This window comes from Accipiter gentilis, chromosome 24 (assembly GCF_929443795.1).
Source record: "Accipiter gentilis chromosome 24, bAccGen1.1, whole genome shotgun sequence".
In the NCBI taxonomy this organism is placed as follows: Eukaryota; Metazoa; Chordata; class Aves; order Accipitriformes; family Accipitridae; genus Astur; species Astur gentilis.
The window spans coordinates 13,607,748-13,628,569 of record NC_064903.1 but is presented as its reverse complement, the minus strand read 5'-3'; the positions used below and the strand labels follow the sequence as shown (position 1 = coordinate 13,628,569).

At 43.2% G+C, this 20,822-nt stretch overlaps 1 protein-coding gene across 1 annotated transcript; it reads left to right on the top strand.

The window, feature by feature from the left end:
- Nucleotides 1-705: 705 nt before the first annotated feature.
- On the top strand, nucleotides 706-20,822 carry GCNA (germ cell nuclear acidic peptidase). The gene is made up of 10 exons (XM_049828203.1): nucleotides 706-1,067; nucleotides 1,922-1,968; nucleotides 4,549-4,600; nucleotides 4,980-5,053; nucleotides 6,569-7,009; nucleotides 9,212-9,383; nucleotides 10,484-10,628; nucleotides 12,238-12,376; nucleotides 16,269-16,473; nucleotides 19,633-20,822. Exons 1-10 carry the CDS (start codon nucleotides 706-708, stop codon nucleotides 19,883-19,885), a joined length of 1,890 nt encoding a protein of 629 aa, XP_049684160.1. The 3' UTR covers nucleotides 19,886-20,822.

Below are 20,822 nucleotides of genomic sequence, written 5' to 3'. Positions count from 1 at the left end.
GTGTGCGCATGCTTAATTCAGAAGTGCTTTCGGCCTCACAGCAGCTTATTTCTTCTGGCCTTCATGGTGCTGTCATCTCAGGTCACACTCTATAGTACCTTGAAAGACATGGCCTGTGCGTCAGTTAATACTTTTGTTTTGAATAAGCAACAATAATAGCATTCCCCTACTCCTAAATGTCTGTGGTGGGTCAAGGACTGCAATTTGAAATGAGTGTCAACCTTGCTAATGGTGCTAGGGGCGCAGCAGGTCAGTATGTCTCTTGGTTGTGCTTAGCTTGAGACTCCACTTTCTGCCAGGTGTCAGTGCACCTAAGACACTCCGTCCTTGCTGGTGCTGGGTGTACCCTGGCCGCTGAGCACCCCTTCTCGGTGGGGTGCCATCGCTGCCTGCGCACCCTGGGGAGGGGAAGTCTGCCTGTAGTTTCTCTCACGCCCTCTCCTGTTAGCAACAGCTGTCTGGTATCACGAGGGGGGTAACAGCCTTTTTACGAGCTACGTCTGTGTGTGGCGGTGGCCGAAGCCGTAGTTCAGCTGGAGCCGGTGCCGATTCCTCCGGCGCCAGCAGCGGCCAAGCACCGGCGGACTCCGCGGGCCGCTCCCGCCAGGCCACCTGTGCGTTGTGCGCAGGCGCGGGGCGGCGCGCATGCGGGCTGGCCCGGTGTCCCGGAAGCGCTGCCGTGGGGCGCGGGCGGTTTGAAGCGGGATGGAGCAGGCAGCGGTGCGTCGGGGCCCTCTAGCCGCCTTCTGCCCCCACCCGCCGCCACCGCCCCGGCCGGCCGCTCATGCTCTCTTTGGCTTGCAGCTCGAGGAGGCACGGGACGGGGCGCCGCCGCCGCCGAGATGCCCGCAGGCCCCCCAGGGCGGTGAGGGCCGCGGGGTGCGCCACGCCGCCACTGCCGCCCCCGCACCCGGTCAATGTCTGGAGCAGGCGGGGAGCGTGGCCGGAGGACGTCCCGGCGGCGGGCCTTCAGACTCGTGCGATGGCGGCTCTTGCTGCCGTTTGGCTTCAGGTGGCCGCGGTCCGGGGCGAGTGGCCGCGGGGAGCCAGGGCCGACGGGGCGGCAGGTGGGTGAGGTGGTGGTCGGTGGGGCAGCAGCCCCACCTCACGCGTCCTCCGTTATTGTTGTTGATCATATCTAAATATAGTTCTTGATTATGCACTCGATTGTTTTATGATAATTGGTAGGTATTAGCATGTTTCAGAATTATAGCCTTTAAGGTTTGAGTAACTGTAATGTAATTAAAAGAAGCTGTCTGCGTATTTTTAAGCAATTGCGTAGTGTATTTTTCAAGGTGTTAACGTTTGGGTTTTGCCAGAAAATGGAATAAATAATTTCGTAAGAGTATTATGGGTTGCCTCTACGTTTGCGTGAGAATTGCAGTCCAAGTAGTAATGCATCCATTTTGCATCTTAAAATAGCTTTATGAAAGCTACTGCGGTTTGCTAAATATTTACGGCAGCCATATTTAAAGTGTATTTTGTACAAAAGCAGCTTGTTTCTCATTGCTGCATGTTTTGAGATTTTAGACTTAATACAACACAGCGTTCTCTACCTGATCATATACCACATGTAAGATGAGAAACAAGCTTTCTATCCCTTCTGACACCAATTTGAACTTAAACCAATGTAATGTCCTAAGCCTGTGTGTCTCCAAACGGTTCAGTCTTTCAGATTTTGACAGCAATTGGTTGCTACTTGAATATTGAACATATATGGTTGTTAAAAATTTTAGTATACAAGTTCTAATATTTCTATTTTAAATAATTTAGAACAGCTTAGCCTATTTGAGATGTTCAGTGTTTTTTCAGTATACATTTGGTTCTCAGTGTTCACAGGCATTTCAGACCAGTGGAGATGCAGATCTACTTGCTGTTGACCTAACATTCTTGATACTATTCTGTATTTAATTTTTTGCAGCCATGCCCTGTACTTCTCTTCCAGCAGCGATGAAGAATTTGAAATGTGTAAGTAATAGCACATGTTATTTTGTTTTCTGAAGGAGTATGAAAAGGACACATTTCTGTCTAGTTATAATGAAGTAGTTTTTATGCATTATTTTCTTTCACTGCTCCTGCTGCAAAGTACATTTTCTCCTTGCCACAGTGAGTGTTCTTGAATCTCATGTCTCAATTTCGGATGCTTTTTGCCTGGCATTACTTTTTCTTGTTGCCTCAGTTCTGTCTGTTCCATGTTACTCACTTGCTTCCTTCTTAGTCTATGGAGAGGCTTTGAATAAACATTTTCTCTAAGCAGTTACAGTTCCAAACACATGTCTAAACTACTCAGAATTGCCTCTTATGTGTCATGGCTTTTGCTGCGTGAATCTTAACCAGTTGGAGGGATGTTTTTGACTTTTCGTAGTGGCTTGAGGTCTTGGTAAGATGGAATTGAATACTAAATTTTATGTGGTGGCGTCTGCTGTGCATAATTTCCTATCTTTGTTTAGCCTGTACCTGATATTTGTGTTTTTCTTTATGGTAATAGCCATTATGACTATCATTTTGTGCTAGGGTAGTTGAGCACACGCTGGTTTTTTTCCTATTGCAAGAGGTCTATTTAGCTTGTTCCTTAGGTGGACTAATAATGGCTTTACCACATCTCAAGTGAGTTTTAGAGTGGTAAGTAATTTAATGGTTTGTATATCTTGCAACATGTTCCTCACTATGTATTCAACATTTGAAAAGAGATGGTAGTAATGGTAAGGCAACAAGTCATATCTGTTTATTTTGCCTTTTGCATAACACTCTCATGTTAGTCCAGCTGCTTTTAAAGCAGATTTCTCATTACTTTAGAGTACATGCTGTGCTCCAGCTCAGTGCCATGTGAATGATCTTAAGCATTGTCAAGCCTTACTACTTGCGTCCAGTTGAATTAAAATGAGCTGTGTATAGTTCCTGCACTACTACTGGGCTTTTAAATCTGATAAATGTTTCAATACTGTCCATTCATTAGGTCACTGCTCACTTTCCTGTAATTTTTTAAAATTACATATTTGATAGTCTGCTCTTTTTTTCTACTCGTTCTTTGTCTCCTCCATCCAGGAGGCTGTTGAGACCAAAGTCATGTGTCAGCTCTGGCATGGAAGGTAGCTGAGAGTTGGGTAGCTGGTAGTCGGGGCTTGGAGCAGAATACTTGCAAAGCTGTTTTGCAAATATTTGCAAAGCTATTCTATTGCCATACCATCACTATAGTGACAGTTGTAGGAAAGAGTGAAATGAAAATATATGCTAAGAGACAAGAAACTAAAGAGAATTGATTTATTAAGTAGCAAGTTATATTTTTTGGTAAGTATTTGGTTTTCTGTGACCAGCTGGCCATCTTATTAGTTTGGTCCTGCTTCATGGTCTAGGAACACTGTGGTTATGAACATCTAGGAAAGCTGGCTGCTGGCCATTTGTGCTTCAATGAGCCACCTTGATGTGGTGGCTTGGAAGGCAGCAGATGCTGTGGTTACTTCTTTTGTAATGACAGTAGTGGTGAAGACTACTGAGTGTTAAAACTGAGAATAATTTATTGCTCCAAGTACTTTTTGAGTTTCAAGGTCTTGAATTCTTCCCCCCCCACCCCCAACTTGTGCTCCTCCTCAAAGAGGACAACACCCAGTCCCATCCTATGCCTTTTAACTTACAGTGTGTTTTCAGGGTACTATTTGGGTGGAGCTCAGCTGTTCTTCCTGGTACCAGAATCTACCAATCAGCCATATCAACAAACCTATCTTCTGGTTTTGGGCTTATGGCATAGTGCAAAAGTTTATAATACCATTGAAGTCATGTATGCATCTTCAGACTGTGAGAACGCTCCTTAACTGCTATTTTGACCCATTGTGTTCTGAAGAAGGGACTGTTGTTTCCCTTCTCCCCAGCCTGATTTATGTTTTAATTAAATTTGTTCCCCTTCAACTTTCCTGAATCTCTCATAATGATGGTGTGTGAAATTTTGATGGCGTTTCTGATAATCTCTCAAGAGTCACTATTTGAAGCATGTGCGGTACCGCTACCTGAATCATGTTTCATGTTTAGCAGTCACCACAACATTCCTGGAGTGATTAAAATGTGTTTATTTCTGAGTAGTAATATTGAATTTCTGTTCTGCAGTGGGTTATTACTGTTACCATTTCGTTTGAACGCTTTTTTGGAGTCACTTAGTGGAATAAGCATGTGGACAACTCTTTGCAGTAGGAAAGCTACTACCTGCAGTCATTGATATGCTTGGGGAAAATACTGTTAAACCCATTCAATTCCACCCCCTCTTCCATCCACATATATGAAGAGGCTATACTGAATACTGCAAGATACATAATGGCTCTTATCTGGCTTTGTGCTTGTCAAGGATTCAATAATGAAGGAAATGCTAGAAAGTTGCTTTCAGCTTTGAGGAATTAAGAGTTGGAATTACATGTAAAGCATTTTTATGTTTGTGTTTTGTTGTTTTTTTTTCTAAAGACTTTAGACTGAATTTTTACTAGTTGCAAACTTTTCTCTTAAAAAAAAAAGCATAACAAAAGAAACAGAACCTTGTTCTTAATTAATATTTTATTGCTTCAGTTTTAGCTAGAATGAAAACTCCCAAATCTGTTTCTAAAAAGGCGGATGCAAGGTAGGTGCTGTAATTAATGACTCTTCAATGTTTGTATATTAGTTTTCTGTATCGTATCTACTATTCAGAATACAGAAAAATGATCAAAAGTTTTAGTGATTCATAGGCAGGTACATGTGTGTATGTACAGGAGTCAGTGCAGACAGAAGAACTGTTATGTGTTCAATCTGTATGTTCAAGTCAAATGTAAAATGGGATGTTTGGAGGTGTACGTGCTCTTGCCATTCCTGTCAATGGACATATTTGGTAACATTTGCAGTGAGCAGCTCATAATGGTTTATTGGGTGGCTTTTTTGTTTGCTTTTTTAGTAAGGCAAACTTACTCTTCTGTTTTCCTGCTTGTGCCTACCTTTTTTCACATTAATTGCTTGTTTTATAGTTTGAAGGACTTAATTGATGACTCGGATGATTTCTTCTTGGACTTTAAAGTGAGAGAGAGCACAACAAAGAATGGTAAATAATTGTCCAACAGCAAATATGAAGTAGGCATTTTAATGGGTGGAAAGTTAGCATTCATTGCTGAGCTCATAAATTTTCAGAAATTTATAACAGGGAGCCTGTTAAACATAAGATCACTTTGTCTCTTCCTTGAAGGGTACCAGAGGAGAGGCTTTTCTTTTTCCTCTGGGGTAACAGGAAAGCATGGTTATACTGTTCTGACAAGTGTACATTTTGAAGCATTGCTGTAGGTCTGCAGTAGGCTAGGCTATCTGCTAGTATCTGGGTCTGTGAAGAGAGTAGCGACTCATGGCTGATTAGACTGAGCTGCAAATATGGGATAATCACTGTGGAGACAGGACTTAGGATAGGCGAAGTAGTGTTCCTATGGCTGTATCAGCTCACTCTGTGGCTAAAAGACACTGAGTAAAGGAAGAAGGTAGCTGTTGTTAAGCTAGATACCTTTAATTTGATGTAGATATTGGCAATCAGGCCAGTCTTGCCTATGGGTGTTGCAGAGCTACAGATAGGGTCCTTTAATTTGGAGCGTCTTTAGCCAAGGTCCTGTGTGTAATCGTGTGAATGCTGGCTACAAGACGCTCTGGCAAACCATGACTTGAGGGGCTTCAATGCTTGTCCAAGCAGAAGACCCCTCTTTTCCCCCAAGGGATGGAAAGTGCCTTGGTTTACTAACATTCAGATCCTGACTACAGCTGTCTGGCACACTTCTCATTGATACGAGCAAACTGGACTTTCCTAGAAGGAGTGAACAGGGCTCTGGAATTCTTTACATGGTTGCTGGGCCAGCAATCAGGTGATAGAATTCTAGTAGGTGAGGGATGATAATAGTGATCTCATGTGAACCTGGAGAAGCTCTGACCCCTGATCAAGAAGGGTGGGATCTCTTGCAGCTGGTGTGAATGTCAGCCCTGAAACATGTATGCCAGCTGCAGACTGTAAAAAACTATTGGGATGCTTTCTGGAGGGGAAATGCTTTTCTAAAAGTGGACCAGAAGCATCATTAAAATAAAAAGTCACCAATAGATCTGACATGATACTTTGGTCTTGATTGGTCAAATCAGAGATGTCAGAAGCCTCGTTTGTTGGCAAGTGTGTGCTTTGTGCTGTAGGCTATGGTCTGATCAGCTAAGGCTGAGCATTTTTAACCCTTCACTTGCTGGTGTTATAAAACTTTAATGTGAAATGTTCAGCCTTGCTCTTACATGCATGTAGCTTTTGTTAGTGGGAACAAAGATTATGCCAGTGCTAGCTACCTATTCAGGATTGTTAGGTCTGATGGCTGATGTATACACACATGGGGTTTAAGGCTTGGGTTTTTTTATACATCTTTCGGTGACTTTCCATTTAGTATGATGATAAATGAGCAGGGTGTAATAAAGAAAACGCAAGGATATCTTTCTATTCTTTGTGTTTTCCTGTCTTTCAAGGGATTTTTTTTTTGTGTTAAGACAAAGGCAGGTGTCCTAAATGAAATTACCAAAACTTTAAGCTGTTTATTTTGAATTGCAGCACAGAAGGATCTTCAGACCCCAAAGAAGTTGATGACTTCTGGAAAGAAGAACACTTGCTGCCAAGAATTGCAGTATCCAGAGGCTTCAAGTGACATTGAAGATTCTGTCTTTGTAGAAAGTTCATGGCAAGACTACCAAAAAGGGGGAGTGAATGACTTGAAAGAGAGTCGGAGGTGCATAAAACTCCCACCTCCACAAAATCTGAAAAAGTCAATTTCCAGAGGCAGTCCAGACTTGCTTGTTAGAAGGAAAGAAAGAAACTGTGAAAAAAGTACAGAAAATAAAGTGCCAACTGTGGCACGGAGGCAAAGTACAGAGGTAGAATCAGATAGCTCAGATGACGAATTTGAATCATTAATAGAACGGATAAGGAAATGGAGTATACCTCGAAAACCAATCTTAAGCACAAGTAAAACTGTCTACCAGCCAAGCACAATAGGTAAGCAATTGTTCTTGGCTAACTTGCAAGCTACTGATTGGCAGCAATGGTAGTGCTAATTGCCTAATTCTTTTCAATTGTGTGGCATATGCTTTAGAAGTGCAACCCAGCATCTTGGAATTGAATTTGATGCAATCAGAAATTATTCCTCTGAGCATTTTGAAAAGTGATTCTACTAGTCGTGTGGTATCAAGATTTAAGTTTCTCACTATTGTTTATTTTTATAATTCCTATAATTGTAGGCATTTTTAATTTTTAAAATTGTTTTGAAAACAAATCTAACTGGTGGTTTTGAATGATGTTAATTTTTTTTAAATGTATGATAGCAGTTAATGTGAAGCTGCTGTTTTAGTAAGACTGAAATTTTGAGCAGTTTAGATGCTGTTAATTTAGTATTTGAATTTATAATTTCCTTATTTTAAATGCAGTTTATAATGAAAATTTTGTAAATCAGTAGTTCCTTCTCTAACTGAAGTGAGCTCCAACTGAAAGATTGCAAAGGGTGAAAAGGACTATTGCTGAGTACAAGCAGGTGAAAACAAATCTCTTTCTAGAAAAGCAAACGCAGAGTGCCTTCCTCACTGGCAAGGACACCTATGGAAGAGTATGTCTGACAGCATAGAAATATGCCCTGGGAAAAAGGTGGTTTGTTTGTTTTATTGGAATATGTCAATGTGGTCTATAAAACATCCTAGAAGTGAGCTGGCAGCTGCATTGGCTTCCCTGTATATGGCTGAATAGTGAAAGGAGATGAGTGTCACGAACCAGACTGGACAGACCAGGGAGTCGTGTTTAATTCGAAATTCCCTCGGGCTAAATTAAGGTGAAATGACACCAAATGATCAGTTAAAGATTTTATTCATGACAGAAGCAAACTGAACTGGGGAGGTGTGGTAGTAGGTGGCAGGGTTTCTCACAACCGGAATTGGCATAAACCTGCTTCTGTAAACTGTGTAACCACCACATACATCAATTCAGGGAATAAGGAGATCCCTCCCGTTGAGTCACGAGGTTCAGAGCAGACCCCCTTGCTTTCCAGACTCCTCCTCAGAGAAGGGTCTAGGGGCAGCTGGATCCACTCTTAGTCTTAGACTTGGTCAATGGTTTATGTCTTGAAATGGATGAGGTGTAGGGATTGTGAAAAAGGAAAAGGGAAGAGAGAAGATGACAGAGAGAGAAAAAGGAAAAGAGAAAGATTTCACCGGTCCTGGGTCCAGTGTTGGTCCAGTCAGCCAAGGTGTCCAGTCAGCTGAGGGGTCTGGTCCCGGTGGGCTTGCGCACCCAGGGCTTCACTTTGTGTCCTTTTATCATCCTTGCTCCTCCTTTGGGCTGGCACCCAAACTCGTCAGGTTAATGAGCAGTTTGTGAGCCTTTGGGCTTGGGTGTCGTTTGTGGAGTAACTTCTTCCCTGCAGACAGGGCCATTGTTTGATCTTTGTATCAGAACAGCTTATCAGAACAGGGAGCTGCACACCCTCCAGCATGCCCTCCCAATCCTGTTGCTGATGTCTGAGCTGATGGGCTTTTCACCTTGGTTCCTTGCTGTGCTGGGTTTGTCTTTAAGAAGAACTTGCCCTACCACAATGTTTGAGACATTAACTCTTTCAGTCTCTCACAACGAGTGGCCCAAATAGGGGAACAGTTATAGAAAAGCCAGCAGAGAGAACACATCTGAAACTGCAAGCCTTGAAGCGGTCCTTGATTTCTGGTGTAAGGGCCAAGTCATCTTGGCTATCTGTCCAGATGTGGACTGGTGAAGTAGGCAGCTATCTGATCAGAACTTGCCTCTGAAACAAACAGTGTGACTTATGGTACATAACAGAAGGTTAAAATGAATTTTTTTGTTGTTCAGATGGTGTCTGCATTACTGCTCCCAGTGTGCTGGTGACGTATTTTGAATTAGTGAAATGTCACAGAAATGCCTGAGTGAGGTCACAAATTCTTTTCCCTCGGCTTCCTACTAACTGAATGTTTGAAAGTTTGGAGTCTACCACTCATTGAATGGTAACTTTTGTGGTATATAACAGCAAATTACCTTTCCATCAGTTGTAAAAGCCTTTGCATTCAAGTATGCACAGCAAGAGTGTGTATGCTGAGGTGGAATATTTGACTTTTTTCACTGTTGTCTGTTACCTGGTTGTTGATATCTGTGCTCCCCGTTCTTTGACAGTGTGTAATCTTGTGACTCTTTCTGTTGAACTAGAAAACATCAAGCCACCCTGTGAAGGTGCCCAGCCCTTGAAAGGGGAGGGAGTCAAGGCACCAAGGCCAAACTCCATTTCACTTCAAGAAACACCTTTCAGGATAAAGGCTTCTGCAAGTATTCCTAGGAATGAATTGGTCAGTTGCTCACAATCAGAAAAGACAGAGAAAAGGTAAGTGTTTCTTCATCTTTGCTATGTTCTAGGACCATTATAGTTGGACAGAGATGCTAAGCATTTTGCCTAGGGTGATGTTCTGTTTTTTCTGGTACCTAGAAACTTCTGCTACCAATTCAGCAGTTGTTAATAGTTAAGTAGCTGGAAATCAAAGCTTTCAGTCTCAGGTATGACAGGCAGAATATAAGCTAATCTTCACTTAGAGGAATTGATGACAACAACTAAATCTGACAAATGTCAAATCTTCTTTGTAAAAGTTAGCTCTCTTGCTATTCCTTGTCTTGCACAGCATACTCCTAACATGTGCTGGCCCTGCAGATTCTGTCTATCCAACTGCCTGCCTCTGAATATATATTAAAACTATTTCTATTAGTAATTCATGCCTTTTAACAGGCTTGTCTTGGTATTTTTGACCTGTATCCTTATAACTTGCAGAATTCGTGTTTCTTTTTCTATATGTGGATGCAGCTTAAGCTTTTCAGAAGAATGTCTTTTTCATTTCTAATAGCTGCCTTTATTCTGCATTTTAGCCATGTGATGTTTCCTTTAGTCATTTTATAATTGTATATACCAATGCAGAACTTTTAAATGATGTCTTCAGAGCTGATGCTTTGTCAGAATACTGCAGTAGTGGAGTTAGTAATCCTAGTGGAATATCCACTTCCCCTGAATGAAGTCCTGAGGATTCCCAAACATCTTTGGCTATGTTTCTGAAAATATACCTTTATAGTGGGTGATCATGTTAGGGCTGTTCATATACTGATCAAGTTTTGGTACAATTTTGGCTCGCTGTGTCACAAAGATCTGAGCCACCCTCTTTTCCTACTTAGGGGTCCTCATAATCTAGTTTTGTGAATTAATGAAATAAATGCAGAACTATTGCAACAGTTCTGCCCTTTCATGGTCCTGAAGAGGGAAGACGACAGTATAAACATGTGTGCCCCACTGGCCTCATGAGGGCAAGCTACTGAAAAGAGTCAGGAGAGGTTTATGCCAGTGGCAGCATCCCAGAGATCTTTATTGGCAATAAAGTGGCTGTTATTTTTCAGCGTGGTATCTCTGTACTTCAGTAAACTGCTTTATGGCTTTTCTTGCAGGCTCAGGGTGTGCTCAGTGCCTGGCTGTTTCTTGCAAGATCTCTCAAATCCAGCTTCCCACTATGTGAAGTATTTCAAGAGAAATAAAGAGGAGCTGGCGCAGAAGCTCTACTGTCTGTATAATAGAACCATCTTTGAGCAGAAGGTTGGCTTCAAAACAAAAACTACAATTCTAAAATACTTGTTAATATGTTGCTCCTCAGTTTTTGATGTGATTGCTCTTTATCCTCTTCAGTTAGTAGAAGTTAAGCTTTATAGCAATAGCTTACGTTTGAATTAGTTCAAGCAATTTCTTTGAAAGGGGTTTATCACTACTGTGATGCAGCAGTTTTCAGCTTGGCTTGCTTTCCCTGCTGTAATGGTGTACCATCCTTAAGTGAGCAGTCTGGTGTGCAAGAGCCTTTGAGAGGAAGTGCTACATGAGGGGCCTTGGATCAGTTTCATCTCTGAAGAGGTGACTGATAATTTATCTTCATGTATCTTCTTGTACCTGCATGGTCATCAACTCAGCAGCCTGGGATTGTTTCTGTTGCCTCTGTGGTAGTAGACCCCAGCAAAGGCAGCTATGGCTTTCTGCTGCGGAAAGAAGCTCAGGGTTGCCTACAACTGTTGCTCATTCAGCTTTTACTGAAGTAACATGTACTAGTGAACTCTGCAGTGTTACCACAGCCTAAGAGCTAGTTGTAGCACAACTTTCTTGCCAGCAGCTGACAGAAGGCAAGTAGTGGGAGCATATGTTGGGGAGTAGGGAGCTGATGGATAAAAGCGCTTCCCTTTGTTGTTAGGGCCTACTGCCTCATGCTTAGTCATGTTACATGCAGTTTTCATTCATTCCTATTGCATGTTCATGTCTGCCATTCTGGAACAGATTAAAAAGCTGCTTATCCTTTGAATAACATTTTTGGGTGAGCCTAAAGCTATAAGTTGTGTTTCAAATTAAAGGTTCAATTTCAGAGAACTGCTGTGTTGACCTTTACATCTTCTGGGATACTGGAAACCCTCCTCTGGTGAGAAACATCCTTGAAAGGATGGATGCTGCCCTCAGTAATTCCAGCAGAATTTCTTTCAGGAAGGAAAATGTTTCTGTGCAGCTGAGAAAATACTGTTGAGCTGACCAAGGACAGGCAGAGGTCATGATTTCACATAAAGCTGAGCTGAACAGGCTCACTATTGCTGAAGGAAAAATATCCTACTTCACAGTGCTTCAGCTCTATACCTGTGCTGGCACTTACTATTGTTGGACCAGTTACTTAAGCTTATTAACTAATTTAGATGACAGAAAACTGTTAGTAAAAGAACAGAACTAACCAGGATGGATATGCTGAGGGCTTATAAAATCAGGAGTAGCACAGATAAGCAAGGGGTGATTATTCATTGTTTTGCAGTGTGAAGGTGCATCAAATTAAAATGGCAAGTTGCAGGTTCAGAACAACCAAAGCAGATGGTATTTGATCTGTAAATTATTAAGCTGTAGAACTTCTGAGCATGTACTACTGTGGATGCTAACAATGCACTAAGGGACTTTTTGTCTCATCTTGCATTGTGAAACTCCCAGTGTTGGTTACAGAAAAACTGATGATGGGAATGAGAAGCCATGGAGGGTGGGTTTGCATCTTAAGTGACAACAGTATTAAGAGCACTAACCAGACACATCCTGTACTGGCTTTGCAGTAAATACAGGGGGAAGCCAGAGGGCCAGTAGAAGATAAGAGAGGTAGGAGAGGGCAGATTACATGTTCTGTTTTGTTTTTCAGTTGCCAGAGAAAATGGTAATAATCTGGAATAAGAAAATGAGAAAAACAGCAGGATATTGTGTAACTGGGCAGACAGAAGGTCCTAAAGCAAAGCGTTACGCTCGCATAGAACTTTCTGAGAAAGTCTGTGACTCTGCAGGTAGGTAAAAGAAAAGATATGTTGATTCTTCTTTGAGAAAGCAAGTTCTAGAGATAAAAACATGAATCTGAGGCTGAAGAGACCTGGAACTGGACCTTACTTTGAATTTTCTTGAATAAATCCATTAATGGTAGTACTTGTCCTCACAACCCTTCTAAGAGGCTGGGCAAATTTACAAGATCTGAGAACAGAGATGTATTCATGCTAATTGCAGTATTTTGTTTATATTTCTTATTGATTTGAAGACCAGGTTATTGTAACTCTATATGTACTATAATGGCAATCTAAAATCTAACTTCTTCCATCATAGCTAGCCACCTTATTAGTAGTATTTTAAAGCTGGAATAAAGACAGGTTGCCTGATCTTGCCAAATTAAGTTCTATTATGTGGTGGGTACTGTAACAGTTATTTTTGCCTCATCCCCTCCCAATTTGGGGAAATGAATGTTGCAGTTACTGTAGGAGAACCAGTTCTGTAATTAATAGAATATTTTTAAGTAAGCTTATTAAATTTGCTTTGAGAGGTACAAAAAGAGTACCCTGGGAATCAGCTTTTGAGGTCTTAGGAGTCCATGAGTGCTGGTCAGTTGTTAAGAAGCATCTTTTAGAAGCACAGGAACAGGCAATCCCACTGTGTTGTAAGTCAAGCAAGCGGGGCAGAAGACCAGTTGACTGAACAGGGAGCTTCTTGTGGAGCTCAAGAGAAACAAGAAATTATATGGTCTCTGGAAGTGAGGTCAGGCTTTGCAGGAAGATTACAGAGCTGTGGTTTGTGTATGCAGGCAGAAGACATGGAAGGCCAAAGCTCAGTTGAGTTGAAACTGGCCAGTGTTGTGTCAGATAACAAGAAGGGCTTTTTAAAGTATGTTAATAGCAAGAGAAGGCCTAAAGAAAACATTGGACTGATGCTTGTTGAAGATGGTTATCTGATTAATAGGGATGAAGAAAAAGCAGAGGCAATTGCCTTGGTCTTTAATAAACCTGACAGACCCTGAGCTGCCCAGTCCCCTGAGTTAGGGGGGACCGTGAGCGTGGGAACAGTGATTTTTCCATTTGTGGACACTGAAATTGTCAGGGACCAGCTGTATCAGCTGAATGTTCACAAGTCCATGGGGCCTGATGGGATTCACCCCAGAGTACTAAAGGAGCTAGGGGATGTTATGGCAGGACCCCTGTCAGTGACCTGCCAATGGTCTTGGGAGTCTGGGGAGGTCCCTACTGACTGGAAGCTAGCCAGCGTTATTCCAATTTACAAGAAAGACGTGAGGGAAGACCCAGGGAACTACAGACCTGTTAGTCTAAACCTCGCTTCTTGGAAGAATTATGAAGATCGTACTGCGTGCTATTGAAAAGCATTTGAAGAATAATGCAATTATCAGGCACAGTCAACATGGGTTCACAAAGGGGAAGTCCTGTTTAACTAGTCTGATATCCTTCTATGATTAGGTCACCCACCTAGTGGATGAAGGGAAGGCGGTGGATGTAGTTTTTCTGGATTTTAGTCAGACTACTGGTACTGTCCCTAACAGCATCCTTCTGGACAAGTTGTCCAACTGTGGGATGAGCAGGTTCATGAGTGCGCTGGATGAAGGGCAGAGCTCAAAGGGTTGTAGTGATTGGGACTACATCTGGCTGGTGACTGGTCACCAGTGGTATATTCCTCAGGGTTCAATTCTAAGGCCAGTCCTGTTCAATATGTTTATCAATTATCTGGATGCCTGAGTTGAATCCGCTATTAGCAAGTTTGCTGATGATACCAAACTGGGAGGTGCTGTTGACTCTCTTGAGGGACAGGATGCCTTGCAGAGGAATTTAGATAGATTGGAGCATTGGGCAATGATTAATGGGATGAAATTTAAGAAGTCCAAATGCTGGATTCTGCACCTGGGATGGAGTAACACCAGGCACAAGTCTAAATTGGGAGAGTAGTGGCTGGAGATCAGCCCTGCAGAAAGAGATCTGGGGGTGCTGGTCAGCAGCAGGCTCAGTAGGAGTCAGAAGTGTGCCCTGGCAGCCAAGAAGGCAAATGACATCCTGGGGTGCATCAAACACAGTGTAACCAGCTGGTCAAAAGAGGTGATTGTCCCGCTGTATTCAGTGCTGGTGCAACCTCACCTTGAGTACTGTGTGCAGTTCTGGACCCCACAATTTAAGAAGGATGTGAAGGTCCTTGAATGTGTCCAGAGGAGGGCAACAAAGCTGGTAAAAGGGCTGTGTTGTGGTTTAAGCCCAGCTGGCAACAAAGCACCATGAGGCTGCTTGCTCACTCCTGCCCCCCAGTGGGATGGGGAGGAGAAAATATAATGAAAAGCTTGTGGGTCAAAAAAAGGACAGAGAGGGACTGATTATGGTTATGGGCAAAAAACAGACTCAGCTTGGGGGGAAAAAACCAAAATCAATTTAATTTATTACCAATTGAATCAGAGCAGGATAATGAGAAGTAAAACCAAATCTTAAAACACCTTCCTCCCATCCCTCCCTCCTTCCCAGCTCAACTCCACTCCTGGTTTTCTCTACGTCCTCCCCCCAAGCAGCACAGGGGGATGGGTAGTGGGGTCAGTTCATCACACCTTGTCTCTGCTGCTCCTTCCTTCTCAGGGGGGGGACTCCTCACTCTTCCCCTACTCCAGTGTGGGTCCTTTCCGTGGGCTGCAGTCCTTCAGGCACAGACTGCTCCAGTGCACACCTTTCTTATGGAGTCATGGCCTTCTTGGGGAGCATTCCCCTGCTCTGGCATGTGGTCCTCCCCAGGCTGCAGGTGGGCATCTGCTCATCTCCATGGGTTGTGGGGGGACAGCCTGCCGTCTCACCACAGGCTGCAGGGACATCCCTCCTCTGGTGCAGCTTCTCCCCTTCCTTCATTGACGTTGCTGTCTGCAGAGGGGTTTCTCTCACCTTCCACTCCCCTCTCCACTGCAGATTTCCTTTCTTAAATACATTATCCCAGAGGTGCTACCACTGATGCTGATTGGGTCTGACTTGGCCAGTGGTGGGTCTGACTTGGAGCCGGGGAAGCTTCTAGCAGCTTCTCACAGGAGCCACCTGTGTAGCCCCTCCCCCACTACCAAAACCCTGCCACACAACCCCAAAACAGGCTAGAAGGCATGTCCTATGAGGAGCAGCTAAGAACTTTGGCCTTGTCTACTAGACGAGGAGGCTGAGGGGCAACCTCATTGCTCTCTACAGCTTCCTGAGGAGGGGACGTGGAAAGAGAGGTGGTGATCTCCCTGCTATCCAGTGATAAGGCATGTGGGAACAGTTTGAAGCTGTGCCAGGGGTGGTTTAGACTGGATGTTGGGAAGCATTTCTTTACCAAGAGGGTAGCCAAACACTGGAACAGGCTTCCTAGAGAGAGGTTGATGCCCCAAGGCTGTCAGTGTTTAAGAGGCGTTTGGACAACGCCCTTAACATGCTTTAACTTTTGGTCAGGCAGTTGGACTAGATGATCAGTGTAGGTCCCTTCTAACTGAAATATTCTATTCTAATTGTGGAGAAAATTCAGTGCTCCACTCTAGTTGTTTCTGGATGAAAAATACCAATGTTACAAAAGCAATCAATTAATCTTGGTCTAAATAAAGGTGTTTCAGGTCTCGTTAAGAAAAAAACCCAACAAACCCAACCCAAACAAACAAACAAAAAATCCAAACAGATTAGGTGTGCAGGAAAGTAACTAGGATGCAGAATTAGGGCTAATCACAAAACTGGAAATGCACAGAGTAAAACCTTGTTTTGGGGCATTTTATCTTATCAAAACATTGGTAATTCCAACCTCCAAATTAACTCTTGCATCTTAATAAAAACAGAGTATCAAAGGCATGACGTTGTGACTAAGGATGAAAGTTTGTACTTCCCCATACCTGACTGATCTTAACGTCTGTTTGCTTTACCCAAGATCGTCTTCGAGACACGCTAGTTCATGAGGTTTGCCATGCAGCCACCTGGCTGATCAATGGTGTTCGCGATGGACATGGACGATTCTGGAGATTCTATGCCAATAAATCAGCTGTGATTCATCCGGAACTGCCAGTAGTAACACGATGCCACAGCTATGAGATTAATTACAAATTCATCTATGAGTGTGTTCTGTGCAAATCTACGTGAGTAATGTTTTGATCTTGCATATGACTATGTATTAACTTTGTCTCTAACTTGGCAGTCTCCTGTCTCTAGAAATCATGGGTCTCTTAAACTGTGAAGCAGTTGGGATACTCTCTGAGTTGTCACTTCACATTTCTCAAGCCTACAGAACCTTGCTATGTGATTCCATGTGTTTGTTTCCAGGTAGTTTCATTTCCAGTTCAGAGGTCAGGACAGGCAGAAGTGTCATCTGAGGACCATTGGTGGTGATGGAAGGTCTTTGGGAAGCAGTAAATGATCAGAATATGTGCCTCAGCTTTGAAGGACATGGCAGGGAAAGGTCACACCCATGTGGCTGCTCTCACTTTTCAAATATTGCTCAAATGATGTAAATTTGGATTCACTTCTTACTGTAGTTAATACTGAGTGAACTTGTGATGGTTTTTGACCACTTATCTCTGATTTCATGATCAACACTCATCTTATTACAGGCTTTCTGGTAGGGGGTGGTACATCTAGTCTTAACTAAGTACTACATCAGGAATAATACTTGTGGGCCTACACTGATGGAGCAATGGCTGGATCTGGTACAACCCTGTAGAATGCATGTAAGCAAAGTACTAGCATGTGTTGCAGAAATAAGGCATTCCAAGTTCTTTTGAAATCTGTAGACATTTTATAAACTAGCATCATTGAATGTGCCATGACAACAGTCTAGGTTTGATCTAAGGAAAAACAGTCTACAGAAGAGTGCTAGACTTGACATGGTGGACTGAGTTATTTTTTATACGCTTATCCTTGTAAAGATGCTGAGGACTATGATGCCAAAAGAGGTCAGTTAGTAGTAACTGGAATTCAAAAGCAGAACAAGTCCTGATAAAAACTGGGCACAAAATGTGTGAAAGTAATTAGATATTAGAACAAAGTATCAGAGGAAGCTTTCTGGGTTTTGTATCTTGATGACTTTGAATTAAGACTAAACATTTTGACTAATCTTGTATCTTTGTTATGGTAGTGCTATGTAAAATGTAGAGACCAACAATATAATGATATCTATTGGTTTAAAACTCTACAAAAGCTACAGTCAGTTTTCTAGTTGATCTATCTCATGGACTCTTTCAGCTTGTATATGTATTAAAGGAAGAATAGATATCTGGAGCCACACAGATGTGAGCAGCACTGTGATATGAAGGGTTGAAGCTAGGACACAGCTGTACTGATAGATTGCAACATTGGTTGTTAGACTTCTGTCTTGCTTACTGCACTTGTGAAATGAGAGCTATTTATGTTGCTGAGATCAAACAGAATAAATAGTTGCTATAGTAATTTCAAAGACTTCTTACTTTTCATGGGTATAGAAGGTGTTGCCTTTTCTGGAATATCATAGCTGACCACAGGCTTCTGTATGTAATGACCTCAGTCTCAGTGGGTGTATTGGTTTTGTTTGGCAAGGTTTTGGTAGCGGGGGGGGGTTACAGGGGTGGCTTCTGTAAGAAGCTGCTGGAAGCTTCCCCTGTGTTTGAGAGAGAGCGAGCCTATACCAGCCGGCTCTAAGACGGATTGGCTGGCCAAGGCCGAGCCAATCAGTGATAGTGGTAACGCCTCTGTGATAACATTTTTAAGACGGAAAAAAAAGTTGGGACGGGAGAGAAACTGCCGCCGGAGTGAGGAGTGAGAACATGTAAGAGAAACAAGCCTGCGGACACAGAGGTCAGTGAAGAAGGAGGGGGAGGAGATGCTCCAGGCGCCGGAGCGAAGATTCCCCTGCAGCCCGTGGTGAAGACCCTGGTGAAGCAGGCTGTCCCCCTGCAGTCCAGGGAGGTCCACGGTGGAGCAGATCTCCACCTGTAGCCCGTGGAGGACCCCACGCCGGAGCAGGTGGGTTCCCAAAGGAGGCTGTGACCCTGTGGGAACCCTGTGCTGGAGCAGGCTCCTGGCAGGACCTGCGGATCTGTGGAGAGAGGAGCCCACGGAGCAGGTTTTCTGGCAGGACTTGTGACCCCGTGGGGGACCCGCGCTGGAGCAGTGTGCTCCTGAAGGACTGCACACCGTGGAATGGACCCATGCTGGAGCAGTTCGTGAAGAACTGCAGCCCGTGGGAATGGCCCACGTTGGAGGAGTTCGTGGAGGACTGTCTCCCATGGGTGGGACCCCACGCTGGAGCAGGGGAAGAGTGTGATCAGCCCTCGTCCTGAGGAGGTGAAGCGGCAGAAAATAACGTGTGATGACCATAAACCCCATCCCTGTCCCCCTGTGCCGCTGGGGGGGCTTGGTGGTGAAATCCGGGAGGGTAGTTGTGCCCGGGAAGAAGGGAGGGGTGGTGGGAAGGTGTTCTGAGATTTCATTTTACTTCTCATTACCTTGCTCTGGTTGATTTGTAATAAATTGAGTTAATTTTGCAAATTGAGTCTGTTTTGCCCGTGACGGTAATAGTGAATGATCTCTCCTGTCCTTATCTCGACCCGTGAGCCTTTTGTTATATTTTCTCTCCCCTATCCAGCTGAGGATGGGGGAGTGATAGAACGGCTTTGGTGGGCACCTGGTGTTCAGCCAGGGTTAACCCATCACAGTGGGAAAGCGTGAAGTTTTGAGAATTCAGTTCTGCATAGCCCAGGAAAGTGGCTGACAATGGTGTGACTTTTTTAAGATTATTATTCCCCCCTCACTTCAGGGGCTAAATACATGCTTAGAAAGCTTGCATGGGATTTTTTTTTTCTCAAGATCATATGAGCTACTTCCAGAAGCACTGGAAGGAAACAGTATTTCACATATCAAAGAATCTTCCTGAAGTGTTTAATATGATTATGCAATGTCTTAGTTGCTTAGATGCAACAGAGCATTGAGAAGATTTGATGGTGATGGCTTTGAGGAGAGACTCTGAGGGGTAGTTGATACATGGGTTGTGGAGGTGTTTTGAAATGTAGCACTTCATACTAATAGACTAAAAGAGTCAGAGAAAGGAACCAAGCTGAAAAGGCAGTGGAAAAAGGTTTAGCATAAAGAAATGTGTAATACAGATTTGATTGTTCCACTGTGTGAAGTATGTAGTCTGTTTCCTGTTTTAAAATGCTAGCTTAGAAATCTGACCTAAGTAGCCTGGCAGAAGATGAAAGGAGCCCTTTCCCACAAGTACTGTCTACTACATGTGTGAAGTCAAAGTACTTATTCTTCCATTTCAGGATTGGACGTCATTCCAAGTCTCTGGACACAGAGCACTTCAGGTGTGCCTTCTGTGGCGGGCAGCTGGTCCTGAGTCAGCCCACTCGGAAGGATGGCACTCCTGCTAGGACACATCTAATGCCCTTTGCAAAGTACGTGAAAGAAAACTATGGTCTTACTAAAAGAGAGCAGCATGAGCTGAGTCATGCAGAAGTCATGCGGAAACTCGGTGCTGATTTTGCTTTAAAAACTAGGCTTCAAGATTCCCTGTAGTATCTCAATACTCTTCCTTTCCTGATCCCACTTAAATTTTGTATGTAGTAGTAAATGAGTCTAACATAAGTCTAAGAATGTGTTTTGGAGTATTCCAGATCATTTTAATATTTTAGCATTGAATAATTCTAATAAAGAAGATATTAAGACCATTTCTAAAATGGCAAGACTGAGCAAGAAGTAATGATAGGAAGTCCACGGTGATGCACAAGTCAAGTTATCCTTCGTAGACTTAAGATAAACACTACCTATGCCTGGAAAGATGCAGTTCTAGGCCTTTCGTGGGACTGACTTGTTATGTGTGTAATTTTCTGAATGGTATTTACACATAGTGCTCCATAGAAGGTCTTCAGTGACTCCAATAAGCAATAGATTGACTCTTTCATCTGGGTAGCTGATACACTCTAGACTCTGTATATGTGCTGAAGAACTGCTAGATGTACATCTGTCTGGGATTGCCAGATGCAAGAAAATTCCAGACCCACGAGTCAAAGTCCTCTGATTCTGTCTGGATGACTTCCAGGCAGGAAAAGGGGCAGACTTGAGGAAGGCTTCAGCATGGGTTCAGGTATTCTCCCAAGGAAAGTTTCTTGAGTGATCCTTGGCTGTTTTTGTTAAAAGTGGGTAGTAGGTAGATGATGCCTCAGATCTCTTAGAGAAAGCTGGCCCTTAGTGAGATCGAAGCTCTTTCTGATTAAATTCTGATTGCAGTTGTGCCTTTACCACTGAGATTTCATAGAAGCTAAAATAGATGCAAAAGGTCAGGTTGGGGAAAGTGAATTCAAACACTTTCCACCATGAAATGAGAAGGGCTAGTCAGATGACTTAAGTCTTTCACGTAGAATATGCCTGAATGTGTGTTACAGTGTTTGTGTCTGCTGTGAACAAATTACTCGGGATTAGTAATTTTGAATAACTAATAAATGGCAATTTTATA